The 14,206-nt window shown below is 49.0% G+C and overlaps 1 protein-coding gene across 1 annotated transcript in view; it reads left to right on the top strand.

Moving 5' to 3' along the window:
- The first annotated feature begins 11,983 nt into the window (after nt 1–11,983).
- The window catches only part of SDC1 (syndecan 1), a 32,072-nt gene continuing 29,849 nt past the window's right edge, over nt 11,984–14,206 (top strand). Inside the window, exon 1 of the mRNA XM_065400746.1 lies at nt 11,984–12,200. Coding sequence (XP_065256818.1) covers nt 11,984–12,200 — 217 coding nt within the window. The remainder of the gene's footprint in view (nt 12,201–14,206) is intronic.

Genomic DNA, 14,206 nt, shown 5'->3' on the forward strand with positions numbered 1-14,206 from the left:
ATCTTATTTTCTAAAGATTTATAATTGTCATAAAAACATGCTCCAGGCTGAAATGTAGCTTACGTAGTTTCTGTATAAAAGTAATTTTTATTTGCATGTTCATAAACAAAATATACACCCACTCCATTTGGCTGTGTAAAACATGACAATGAAAGCGCTGACACATTTCTGGAACTGTTGAATTGTTTGTGTTTCTGTGGCTTAAAAAATAAAGGTTGGTTTGTTTATTATTTAAATCTAGAATTTTGCCTTTGATCAGCTAGTTCTTAGTCAGTAGGTACTACAATTATTAGAGCCATAGAGCTATCAATCAATAAGTCAAATATATTTGCATTTATATAGAGTATTTGATAAGGTTAGGTGTTTGTTACAGCTCTTGCTAATCCCCCCAAAATAGAATGATTAATTAATTATTTGTACTAGAAGTGCCTAGGAGCCCGAGTCATGGAGCAGGACCCCATACTGCTAGGAGCTATACAAACACTGAACAAAAGAATGGTCCCTGCCCCAAAGAGGTTACAATCTAAGTAATAAGTAATCATTACTACCTTGCACCCTAAGGCCCCAATCCTGCAATCAGTTCCCAGACAGACATCAGTGAAGTCACTAGGCCTCCATACTGATGCAGGGATGTGCCCACACAAATCCAGTTATAAGGTCAGGGTTACATAGTACTTTTCATCTAAGAATCACAAAGTGAATATATGCTATTGTCTCTATGTTACAGATAGGGAAACTGAGGCACGGAAACCTGAAGTTTCTTGCCCCAAGGTTGCACAGTTGCTGAGTCAGGAACAGAACCCAGGACTCCAATAATCTACCCCCTAGCTAATTAATGACAGAAGCACTGCCCTGTTTACTATATAGGATCAGTAGGGGCTAAATCCTCAGCCCAGCACCCAGCTGGACACTGGACAGATGCATGAGGGGAGGGGCAGATGGTAGAGAACTGTTGAGCCACCCTCTGAAGACTACTGAAGTAGGCCTCCACAGTCCCAGTGTGCCTGCCTTCTGCTCAGTGAAGCCCCTAGCAGCACTGCTCTTGTGCACCTTCTGTGCAAAGCTGAATTGTGCTGTTTCATTTCCTGTGCAAATCCCAGTTTGCACTCATATTTATTTAGAGCAGGGGTTCCCAAACTTGGTTCGTGGCTTGTTCAGGGTAAGCCCCTGGTGGGCCACAAGACGCTTTGTTTACCTGATCGTCTGCAGGTACAGCCGCTCGCAGCTCCCAGTGGCCGCGGGTCACTGTTCCTGGCCAATGGGAGCTGCGGGAAGCATATGGGTGTGGAGTGCAGCTGGTCTTCTGTCAAGGAAGTTCTACTGGAATAGGAAGAGAAATGTTTGGCTAATGACATGGGAGCATATCAAAAAGTCACAACTATAATGGGGTTCAAAAAAGAATTAGGTAAGTTCTTGGAGGCTAGGTCCATCAATAGCTATTAGCCAAGATGATCAGGGACACAAGATGGTCTGGGTGGCCCTAGTCTCTGATTGCCAGAAGCTGGGACTAGATGACAGGGGATGGATCACTTGATGATTACCTGTTCTGTTCATTCCCTCTGAAAGCACCTGGCATTGGCCAGTGTCAGAAGACGGGATAATGGGCTAGATGGACCATTGGTCTGACCCAGTATGGCTGTTCTTATCTTCTTTATCACTAGTCTATGTGTCTCTGTACATATGTGATTTTCAGTGTTGACCCAGAAACTTCCTCAGTGCTGAAGGTCTCATCAGCAGGACCCAGATAAAGTCAATGGATACGTCTGAATTATCTTCCTCAGAAGAAGATACAGAATTGACACTGTCAGGATCTGAACTCATAGTACTTAAGGAGCTTAGTTAAGCTACAGCTGAGGCTTAGCTCAGTTCACTATGTGCAAACTGAGAAGGCTCTTGTTGGGTTTTGCAAGACATCTCTGCTTTGGACAAGAACAAAATGTTCACCATTTTCCACCAGGAAAAAAGGAACAATATTCCATCCTAGAGCTAACTACACATTCAAACCCAGGGGAAAAACCAAACAAACCTGTTTCGCACTCCCAGGAAGTGAAAGACAAGCAAGAGACCGATGGAATTGCTCAAAGAAGTCATGACTCATTGCAAAGAGGGCTGGACAAAACAAGCCAAGGCAGGTATCACTATGGATAGGTCTATACTCCCAGCACAGGAAGACAGACTCACACTAGCTGGCTTCCAGATAGTGTGCTAAAAATAGCTGTGTGGCCATTGCCGTTCTGGCAGAGACTCAAGCTAGAGATGCAAGCTCTAGCCTACGTGGCCCCCGTAGGCTAGCCTGAGTCTCCACGGAAGCCACAATAGCCACCCAGCTATTTTTAGCACAGTAGCTCAAGCCTTGCTAGTGTGAGTCTGTCTACCCAGGCTGGGAGGCTTTCTCTCAGCTGCATCATAGACATACCCTATGAAACCATAGTGGGGGGTTTCAGGTGATCTTACCCTAAATTGTGGTCTGCTGTTGAAGGAGTCAGGACTAGTTATATTGACATTACTGCACAATACACAAAAGGACCTCATTGTGCATCATTGCACAAGAGGACATTGTTGATTAACTGAATGAGAGCTGCCAAGGCATTACAAAATGCAGAGAGTACTTAATAGTCTGTCTGGCAACCCCAACCTTAGCACATAGCTACAACAGAGCCTTGTTGGCCTGCTAAACCCAGGGTTGTGAGTTCAATCCTTGAGGGGGCAATTTAGGGAACTGGGGTAAAAATCTGTCTGGGGATTGGTTCTGCTTTGAGCAGGGGGTTGGACTAGATGACCTCCTGAGGTCCCTTCCAACCCTGATATTCTATGATTTGAGAACTGTGATAGCTGCAGTCCCCTAAGAACCAGCTCCAAAACTATTTTTTAACATCCACTTTACTAGAAAGACCATATCAGAAAGTAACTACAGATCTTTTCCAGCTGGATAATGCAATCTAACTTCTAGTGATTGGCAACTTCTCAAGATTCATTGATAAAGATTAGTTGCTGATCACTACATCAAATGGAGTCGTTGATAAGATGAAATCCTGGTTTAATCAATATGGAATCCCACTACAAGTCTTCTCTGATAACGGTTCTCAGTTTTCATCAGTGAATTTTAGAAAGTTTGCAAATACCTACAATTTGACCCATGTTGCATCCAGTCCCTGGTTTCCATGGAGCAATGGGGAAGCAGAACGCACAATATAATCAGTGACACAACTTTTTACAAAATCCACAGCTCCTTATCTGGCCCTGCTAGCATCCAGTCAACTTCTCTGACCAATGAATTCCACACGGCTGAGTAGCTGGTGGGTAGAAAGTTACGTCTGTGTCCCCTTCAGTGTTAGACTCTCATTGGCCTGACTTCTTGAAACAACAGAGGAAATAAGAAAACATCAAAGCCCTCTTATGAGAAATTTTGACAGACCCCCACAGAATCAAACTATAGCTGAATTGATAGACACATTTGGGTATAAGACTCTCAAGAAAAAGCACAGTACAAGCACAGGCAAATAGCCCGTCATCTTACCAGAAATTGCAGGCTTGATGCAGAAAGTACTGTGTGAAATTCTACGGCATGTGTCATGCAGGAGGTCTGACTCCTGGTCCCTTCTGGACTTAAAGCCTATCAGTCTTACCTTGCTCGAGTGCCTGAGGTATCATCCATCAAAACCTGGTTGTTTCACCAGCTGAAGCATTCAGATCTCTTCCTATGATCAATGCCTCACCAACTCATGTACAGCAACCCACATGTCCTCCAGACTCCATCTGCAAGAGGACATACCCAGCTGGAGAAAGACAGCCCTCCCTGTTTCTAAAAGCTTATATCAGACCTTGAGAAATCAAATAATTCAGTTTAGCAGCTGAGATCCAGATCCATAAAAGGACAGGTGCCTAAGTCCAAAATTTAGGCGCCACTGAGTTCCTCAAAACTCCTGCTCAGCTGCTACATAAACCTGTAGGTGCCTATTATCCCTTGGCACCTACATTTTTACTCTAAAAGTCCCCTAGGTGCTTCAGTTTCTGCCTCTGGGCATGCACACTTCTGCCTCACTCCAAGTATGGGTATGCCCATCTCACACCTAAGTCCGAGCAGGATCCTCAAAGCAGTGCAGAAAGTCATTCTCCTGTGGGGCCTGATCCAGTAGGTGTGTTCAGGGCATGCCTACCAGATCAGGGCCCATTCAAAATCCAGCTGCAGGAGAAACCACCTCCCTTATAGTTTGTAGGCCAGCAATAAACCAGGATGTAGGAGACCAAGGTTCAATTCTCCTGTCTACCTAATGGGGACAAAAGATGTGCACAGGGGTTTTCTAGCTCTCAAGACGGTCCCCTGACCACTGAGCTATGGGATAGTTCGATGTATGTGAAAAGGCTGGAGAGGAGGTCTCTCAGTCACTCCTGTTGAAGCTGTTCCACTTGAGATAAATACTTAAACAGTCAGTGGGCTGGAGATAGAGTGAGCATGATTCTACAGTCTGGTGGTTAGAGCACCCATATAGGAGACCCAGCGTCCAGTCCCTCACCTCCAATCACTTTAATTATTTATAAAAATGGAACAACCTCAACAGGAAAAGCAGAGCCCCACATCAGAATACCCCAGAGCCCAGGCACGCTCCAGGGAGGTGGGAGACCTCAGTTCAAATATTTTCTCCCATCAGGCAAATGGGGAAATTGAACCCCTGTTTCCCACCTGCTGCATGAGTGTTGGGCTAAGTTATATATATATATATATATAACTTCCTCCTTCATTAGTTGCAGAAAACATCTTAGATACTTGATACCAGGAGAGACTTCATGGCTGTCAATCCCAAGCAGAGGGAGGTGCCTATGTCCAACCCAGATATAGGTGCCTAAATACCAGAGGGGGATTCGTGCTTAGGACACACCCTCACATCAGTATCTCCCATTGGCCAGCTCTGGGGGCTCCCCACCTAGCATGCTGGTTTTGGTGGATCCCATTCTAAGGCGATCATCTCTCCCCACTCACTGTACAGGGAGCATGGGTGCCTAACTCAGGCTTTGTGGATCCCAATGGTTTTCTAGGCATCCAAGTCCCTTTGTGCATCTGTGCCCCAGTGTTTTACTGAGGCAGAATAGTCCCCTGAGACGATACCAAAGGTTTGGGCAGGCTCCTTCCTAGCCTTGTTTGTTTATATTTTGTGTTGATGGTTAATGACTGGTTGGATTAGTGTTTTATTGCTGTTGACTTCAAAAGGGAGGATGTGGTTTTTGTGGTTGCCCCAAGCCACAAGAGAGGCCACTAGGGGGCCCGAAAAGGAGAAGTATAAAAGCTCAAGGCTAGCAAAAAATAAAGTTTGCTCAGCTATAAACCCTCACCCTGATCTCCTGAGTCTCTTTATTCAACAGCTGCTACCCACACCAGTCCCAGCCCCCTCTCACTCCATCCTACCCCACCCCCACAACTCTCCCAGTGCTCCAGCCCACCCAAACTCTGGGTCATAGGAGACCACCTTCGAGCACACCGTCTTGTGGCCCATTAGGTGCGCTGCCCTCAGCTCCCTCTGGGTTCTTTCAATCATTTACTCAGACCTGAGCACTTCAGATACCCCTGTTTGTGGGGGTCTGATGTATTAACTCTGACAGAGTGCAAACACCTCTTCTTTAGCCCCTCAAGTCCCAGCCCTTCTGGCAGGGCCCCCAGGGGGAATGATTGTAAAAGACAGGAGCGGGATCAGTCCCCAGAGCAAGGCAAGGGCCAGGGGCAAGCATAGCAAGGTGTGCGGGGAAGTCAGTCCTTGAGTGAGGCAGGGGCTGGGGCAAGCACAGTGGGGTGGGGTGGGAGGATGGGTCTCCAGAGTGAGGCAGAGGCCAGGGACAAGCACAGCAGGGCAGGGTGGGGGATAGGTCCCTGGAGCAAGGCAGGGGCTGGGGGGCAAGCACAGAGGGCAGGGGGTGGAGGCATACAGCGTCCACCCCCTCTCCCCCGCCGGGGCAGTGTGGAGCCAGTACCTACCTCTCTCCGCTGGAGCCAGGTCCTTGGGAGCCAGTTCTCTCTCTCTCCAGCTGAGCTGCAGCTCCTCTAGGCAGCAGCAGCTGCTCTTCCTGCCCTCATGGTGGGGAGGCTGATTGCGGTTACCCCTGTGACCAGACATTGCCAGGTCCACTTTTCAACCGAACCTTCCAGTCGAAAACTGGACAACTGGCAACAGGGGAGCCGGAATGCGGGGCGGGGGGCAGCGGGCCATGGTCCCTTCATTTCCCCCTGCCTTAAGGGTGAGCAAGGGGGGAGGCAGCGGAGAGGAGCAAGCGGTGGGGAGGGCCTCGGAAGGAGCGGCAGGGTGAGGGCAGGGCCTCAGAGTGGGAGGGGCAGAGCAGGGGGTGGGGCCATGGTCCAGGCACCGATTCCCCCCACTCCTCCTCCCCCGTTCTAGGGAGCTTCTGGCACTCCTGCCTGGCAACCTTCCGAGTGTGGGCCTGGCACGATGGCACCATTGGCAACCCAGTACCGCCTTCTGGGGTATGTATAAGAGTTCAAGTAGGTTTTATCTCCAACATTCAGGTGTCCCCAGCCCAGCTCCTAGAGCTGAGTTGTAATTCAGGACAGCTAACAGCTGTGGCAGATTAACACACGGGCGCATGAGGCCCAGGCCCATGGGCCCCAGCCAATTTGAGGGCCCTGGTAGGAGCACCAGAACCAGGAGCACCCGAAGTGAGGGGCCCCACCAGTGCCAGAACTGTAGGTCCACCCATGCTCCTCCTCTTCCCACTGGGCCCTGCTCCTGCTCTTCTCCCTGAGTCCCCGCCCCTTGGCCAGGTGGGAAATTGGAGCCAGGCCATAGAAGAACTGCCCAGGGAGCCCGGGCTGCTGTGGAGAGCCCTCGACTCTCCATTGGCACTGGGCAGGAGGCCGGGGGGCCTGAGAGCAGCCCCAGACCTGGGTCCCCACCCTCCCAGGCCATGCTGCCCAGGGCACGCGGAGGGTCCAGGGCTCCCCACAGCAGCCCAGGCTCCCTAGATGATTCTGACCATGGACCGGCTCCAGCTTCCAGCCTGGCCAGGGAGTGGGGCCTCAGGGGGCAGAGGAGGAGCAGGGGTGGGGCCCATGGCAAGGGGGAGCTAAGGTCCACCCTCAGCCCCCCCACCCTGGGAGGAGGCTGGTGCTGCTAGTAGGAGCTGTGCTTCATGGTGAGGAGCTGATCACCGCCACGAAGCACAGCTCCTGCCCCCGCCGCTCTGTGTCTGCCCGAGGCTACTATGCCCATGTAGGGTTGCCAACCCTCCCGGATTGGCCGGAAGTCTCCCAGAATCAGCCTCAATCTGCTGGTTGCTGTTGAAATCAATCCAGGAGATTTAATAGGCCAAAAGTCCAGTCGGCAGCAAAGCGGGGTTAAGGCAGGCTCCCTACCTGCCCTGGCTCTGTGCAGCTCCCAGAAGCGGCCGGCAAGTCCGGTTCCTAGGTGCAGGGGCAGCCAGAGGGTCTCTGCGTGACCCAGGAACCATCGCCAATGGGAGCTGTGGGGCGGTGCCAGTGGTGGAGCCTCGGAGAAAGGGAGGGGCAGCAGTGGGGCCTCGGGAAAGGGGCAGGGAAAGGGCAGAGCATCGGGGAAGGGGGCAAGAGTGTTCGGTTTTGTGCAATTAGAAAGTTTGCAACCCTACCCGACTCCCCACTGTGCTTCAGGCCATCCACCCCGACTCCCCACCGTGCTCCAAGCCACCCAACCCAACCCAACCCCCCCCCACCGACTCCTCACCGTGCTCCAGGCCACCAAACGCTTCCCCCCTGCCCCCGTGCTCCAGTTCCACCCAGGTAGTTGGTGGCCATCTTTTTAGGGCAGTCTCATTTCCACATACAGAGGGTGTAGGGAAATTGTGGCCATCTGGCCTGGCTTCAGCTTCATTGTTGGCAGTCTGACTAAGGGGAATACAACAAGATTGAAGCCAGGAATAGGAAGGGCATGTGAAAGTTTGTTTTGTTTTTTAAAGAAACAAACATTTTGCAAGACTTGCAACAAAATCATACAAATGTAGGGTTGGAAGGGACCTCGATATGTCATCTAGTCCAGTCTCCTGCACTAAGGCAGGACTAAGTATTATCCCTGGCACGTGTTTGCCTAACCTGTTCATAAAAACCTCCAATAATGGAGATTCCACAACCTCCTGAGGCAATTTATTCCAGTGCTTAACCACCCTGACAGGAAGCTTGTCCTAATGTCCAACCTAAACCTGCCTTGCTGCAATATAAGCCCATTGCTTCTTATCCTGTCCTCAGTGGTTAAGGGAAACAATTTATCACTCTCCTCTTTATAAAAAAACTTTTACATACTTAAAGACTATTATCATGTCCCCGCCTCAGTCTTCTCTTCTCCAGATTAAACAAACCCAGTTTTTTTCAATCTTCCCTAATAGGTCATGTTTACTAGACCTTTAATCATTTTCATTGCTCTCCTCTGGACTTTCTCCAATTTGTCCACATCTTTCCCAAAGTGCGGTGCCCCAAACCGGGGACGCTACTCCAGCTGAGCCCTTATCAGTGCTGAGTAGAATGGAAGAATTACTTCTCCTGTCTTGCTTACAACTCTCCTGCTAATACATCCCAGATGTTTGCTTCTTTTGCAACAGTATTCCATTGTTGACTCACATTTAGTTTGTGATCCACTATAACCCCCAAATCCTTTTCTGCAGTACTCCTTCCTAGGCAGTTGTTTCCCTTTTTGTATTTGTGCAATTGATTATTCCTTCCTAAGTGTACTACTTTGCATCTGTCCTTATTGATTTTCATCCTATTTATTTCAGACCATTTCTCCAATTTGTCAAGATCATTTTGAATTCTAATCCTGTCCTCTAAAGTGCTCACAAGCCCTCCAAGCTTGGTATTGTCTACAAAGTTTAAGTGTACTCTCTATGCCATATTCAAATCATTTATGAAGATACTGAACAGAACCAAAACAAGGAAAGATCCCTGGGGGACCCCACTTGATATGCCCTTCCAGCTTGGTTGTGAACCACTGATAACTACTCTCTGAGTATGCTTTTCCAACCAGTTTTGCACCCACCTTATAGTAGGTTTGTCTAAGCTATTTTTCTCTAGTTCTCTTATGAGAAGGTCACATGAGACCTTCAGTTTCGGCAACACTGAAATATATTCATGGGTCTATTAAGCTTTTGGATGACAGTTGTGGAAGCAGATTCTCTTTCTGTAGCAGGATACTTTTAAGAATGGACCTATTGGGTCAGACCACTGGTCTGTCTAGCCAAGTATCCAGTCTTCCAACAGTGGCCAATGTCAGATGCTTCAGAGGGAATGAACAGAATAAGGCAAATTATCAAATGATCCATCCCCTGTTATCCAATCCCAGCTTCTGACAGTCAGAGGTTTAGGGACACCCAGTGCATGCAGTTGTGTCCCTGACTATCTTATGTAATGGCCATTGATGGATCTATCCTCCATGAATTTATCCAGTTCTTTTTTGAACCCAGTTATACTTTTGGCCTTCGTAACATCCCCTGGCAGCAAGTTCCAGAGGTTGACTGTAGATTGTGGGAAGAAGTACTTCTTTATATTGTTTTAAACTTGCTGCCTATTAATTTCATTGGGTGACCCTTAGTTTGTGTGTTATTTGTTTATCCCTTTCTGAAAATCAACCTCAGAGCTGATCTAAGTTGTTGCAGGCATGGCTGGGAGACTAGCCCCCAGCCCGGTCCACCCCTTCTGCCTGAGGCCCCACCCCACCCCCTCACCCCCTTCCCCTGCTGAAGCCTAGAGCTCCCCCACATGGCCCCCAGCCCCAGAGCGCCAGGAAGGCGCGTGGCGCAGCCCCCAACTCCGGAGTGTTGGGTGGGCGGTGCAGCCCCCACCCCCAGAGCACCGTGTGGGCGGGTGGCATGGCCTCTAGCCCCAGAACGCCAGCTCCAGCCGTCCGGAGTCCCTGACTGCAGGCCAGCCCCCACTAGCCCCGGCCCCAGCCACATGGGAAGAGCCGCAGAGCGACGGTGGGAAGCAGGAGGGGGTCTGGAGGCAGTGTGTGGGCAGGGCAATGGAGGGCTGTTTGGAGAGGCTCAGCCTCCCCCAGTCTTTGATACCTGCCCAGGGCTGCAAGGGTAATTTCTCCAGCCAGGGATCCCCAGATCACAGCAATATTTCCTCCACATCCCCTTTTCCTGGCTACCCTTCATACACACCTCCTATGCTGGGGACTGTGGATGGCAAGGATGAGGAATTCCCCTCCCCAGTGCTATTGCCCTACCATCTCATTTAGCTTCACTTTACCTTACTGTAATATAAAATGTGGTTGTTGTGGGACCAAATTACCCTCCTTGAAATCAGTGAGTGTTTTGTTAACTTCAGTGGTAGCAGAATATTCCCCCCCACACACACACTTGTAAATTCCTTTTAAGATTCTCAGCTGAAGGTTAAAAGTATTCTGTAAAGAGACACCATCATAGCACAGTAGTAGGTTTTGGAAAAACAAGCTTTTACAAAAGCTTAATCCAGTAGAAATATTGTCATGATTAAAAAAAGAAAATCAAATGGGAAATAGGCTCTTTGAAAACATAAACATTCCCTTGCTATGTTTATCACCAAACTCTGCAACACTGTGCAGTAAGCCTGACAGGGAAATTGACTAGAAACTGACTAAGGCTCCAGTCCTGCAAACACAAATAGTAAGATTAAGCATGTGCAGGATTGTTTGCTGGAACCAAACCTTCTTTATTTTAGCTGTCCAAGCTCAGAAAAGTGCAATAAAATAAAATAAAAAAATACAAACAGGAAAATTAGTGACAAAATAAATTTGATTTAAAAGTTAATATTTAATAATGTACAGGTCTCGTCTTACACAGACCACTTTTTAAATATAGTTTTTGACCTGGCATTTTTGTCACAAATCTAGTATGATTTTATTATTTAAGCACAATTTTAAAATGTATTAAAAACACAAAGTGCAGCCGCACTGTTTAAAATAAATCAAACTGATGAGACTACCTAATGAAAAGATGGTAAGAGAAGACTGTCCTGGGCAAACAGTGAAAGGCAACAGGTAGCCCTCTGAAAAGCACTGTATAAAAAACATGATTTAATGAAGAGTTCTATGTGAGCTGGAAAGCTTGGCTCTCTCACCAGCAGAAGTTAGTCCAATAAAAGAGATTACTTCACCCATTGTCTCACTAGTAAAAAACAATGCAGTAGTGGTTCAGTTTTTGCAGGAGAAAAAAAATGATTACAGTTCAGCAGGTTTGTAATATCATTCGATCACATGATGTGGGAGCGACCATATATAATGACTGTTCACAATTAGATCTAAGGGGGGGGGGGGGGAATTGCGGCTAAAATAAATAATTAAATTAAAACATCACGTGGTAAAAGGATGATTAAATTCACTTCCAAGTTCTTAAACAGGAAATGCAAGATTCAAAATGCATATTTTAAAGGGGAGGAAGGACATAATATTTTATTAGACTAACTTCTGTTGGTGAGAGAGACAAGCTTTTGAGCCGCACAGGGCTTTCGCAGGTACTTTCCCTCCATCCCTTGCATTAGTGTGTTGTTTCAGGCTTTGCTTCCCTATTGTTACCATGTGTCAGCTTTTTAAAAATATTCCCTAGTGTAGCACATTTAAAAAGAAAAGGGAAAAAATGGGGGGGGGGGGGCTGGAGCGTGCTGGGATTTTCCAGATTAGGTCTGGGAAACTGGGTGTGTTTGTTTTGGTATCTAGAGAATGAAATGTTTGGGGGAGAAATTATTCTTATGCAAAGTAAAGCTGGGAATGAAATAACAGGCTAACTGGGAGAACAATGCAAACGCCGATTGCCCGCAGCTAAAAGGACGTGTGAAATTAGAGGGTTGAGCAAGATCTTGCGTAGGTGATGCAGGTAATGATGAGGCAGTGATTTCGTTAGGAAACAGCCCTTGAGGAAGCGCTATTAAGCGCTGATTGCTTAAAGGTGGTGGAGCGGGGAGGGGCGTGGCAGGAGTGGGTGGTGCTCGCCCTGAGAGCGGTGCCTGGAGGGGCGGGGCTCCGGAAGAGGGCGGTGGATGGTGATAGGTGAAGGTTGTTACATTGGCCGTATTAGAAGCCAGGGTTGGGCTAAGTCGGCTCTTTGCAGCTGCGGGCGGCTGAGCGAGCACGTGAAGCGGAGAACCCGGGAGCGCCCAGCCCAGGCTCTAGAGCAGCGGCGTCCGCCAAGGAGGGAGGATGATAAACGTGTCGGCAGTGTGGTTGTTAGCCCTCTTCTTGCAGGCAGCGTGCTCGGTGAGTCCGGGGCCTGGGATGCTGGCCGGGGGGAGGGGGGTTATTTGTTGTGCCCGATCGCTGGGCCGGGGGGGAAGGGAAGGGATATGCAGAGGAGCAACAGGAGCTGGACAATCTCTCCCCCAACTCCTCTGGGGAGGGTCAGCCCTTTTACACCCTCCGAAGCCCCCCCCCCCCCGGGCCAGAGCCAGGCGCAGCTTTGGCGCTTGGTGGGGGAGCAGAGGCTGTGAGCGGGGCGGGCTCTTGGTGCTCCAGGCCCCTGGAAGCGGGCTGGGGGGGAGGGGAGGGCTGCTTGCTTCACTTCATCCCCTGCATTCAATTACCCAAAGCGGCTCCATATGTTGCGCGGCTCCCAGTCCCGCGCTGGCAGGAAGCGCTCTCCGGCTGCCTTGGCAGGAGCTGCTGAGTCTGACACAGCTGCCTCCTTTCAACAGGTTATTAGAGCCGCGCCGCACCCTCCCCTGCCCCGCTCTGCTGGCTGACACCCAGGGCTTCCCGAGCCTGCTGCAGCCCGCCCCGCCGGGCTTCTTCAAAGCAGCCCCTGCGTCCTCGTCGCCTGGCTGGAAGCTGCCCGCGCCGGAGCCCTTCGCTCCCCGGGTCCTGCCCCTCCTCCAGCTGGCTGGAGCTTTGCTCTGGCCTCGGTGCCGGTTTGCTTTCCGCGGCGGTGACAGGCTCCCGCTGGTCCCGAGGGGGCGAAAATGCCCCCGAGCGCTAAGCCGTGCGCTCTCCTCCGCCAACGGCAGGGGCCTCGGGGTCCACCGCCGGGCGTGGGGCTCGGCTAGCAGATGCAGGCGGTTGTAGGCTCCCCGCACGAGGAGAGACCTTGTTAACAGACCCCTCAAGCAGCTGCCCAGTTAAAAATCAAACGAGGGGGGGGAAAGCTCCGCTCCCATGGGCTGGGCTAAGCGATAACCTAGTTTAGATCCTTGCTCTGAAATGGCCACTTAAAGCTAGCGTGCAGATGGGAAAACTTTCAAGAGTGCTCCCAAATCAAGTTTTTCTGTCGTGTACTTGTGCTCATGCTGTGGCGCTAAAACAGAAAATGATGTGGTTGTGGCTTGTTCCCATGCCTAGACCTTCTTGCGTGGGTGTCTTTCTCATTGATTTTAAATAAAATACTTAGTGGCTAACATGCCTATTTAAAAAAAAAAACTTTCCCTAATCCTCACTGCTTCAGTCAATGGCCTAGTTATAGTAAACACTCCTTCTGTAGTTCCTTGCTGACTTCAGCTTCTGCAGAAGGCTTAAATCAGGTTTCTACAGCAGTGAGTAGAGTTTATTCTGTTGAGTTGATAGTGCTAATCTCTATATAGATCATCCTCAATTTATCTGGGCACGGAGTATGTGCCTTCCCAATGGTGGATTAATGAAACCGTTTTAACTAGGCTCTCCAAGTCAACACTCTCCTTACTACCCCAGTCAAAGCTTTATTTGGAGGTCAAAGAATTTTTTTAAATCTTCCCAAAAAAACCTCACTACAGCCTTAAAAAGATTATTTTCAAAGTGGGCTCCAAATTTGAGCGGATTGGTGTAGCCACTTAGGTTCTCCTTCAGATGGCTACCCATTGTAGCCACCAGATGTCAGCACTGAATAGCAAGTTCACTTCAGTGCTGTTCAGTCTCTAGTTGGCAAAATAGTCATACAAAGCAGTTTTAAAAAGTTAGGTTTTGCGCCTGTGATGATTGCATAAGCCATTCCATAGTACACTCTGTTGGTCTAACTTGAATGAAATGGAAAAGCACTGACTCCTTTCATTAAAGTGATTGTAAACACTCACTAATCCATAAAACCCACCTCTCAGGCATGTGTACCCACTTCATAAAAGTCACTCGAGGTGACACAGCGAGTTAGTGGCAGAGACGGGACTAGAATTAAGCAATACCTGGCTCCCAGGCACATACGTAGTCAATTATGCCTTGTATGACTTCTGTGTGAACAAGTGCATTATTTATTGAGCATGACCAAGCCTATGTAGTGCCCACTTTCTCCCATCCTATAAACACAC

This window comes from Emys orbicularis, chromosome 3 (assembly GCF_028017835.1).
Source record: "Emys orbicularis isolate rEmyOrb1 chromosome 3, rEmyOrb1.hap1, whole genome shotgun sequence".
NCBI lineage: Eukaryota > Metazoa > Chordata > Testudines > Emydidae > Emys > Emys orbicularis.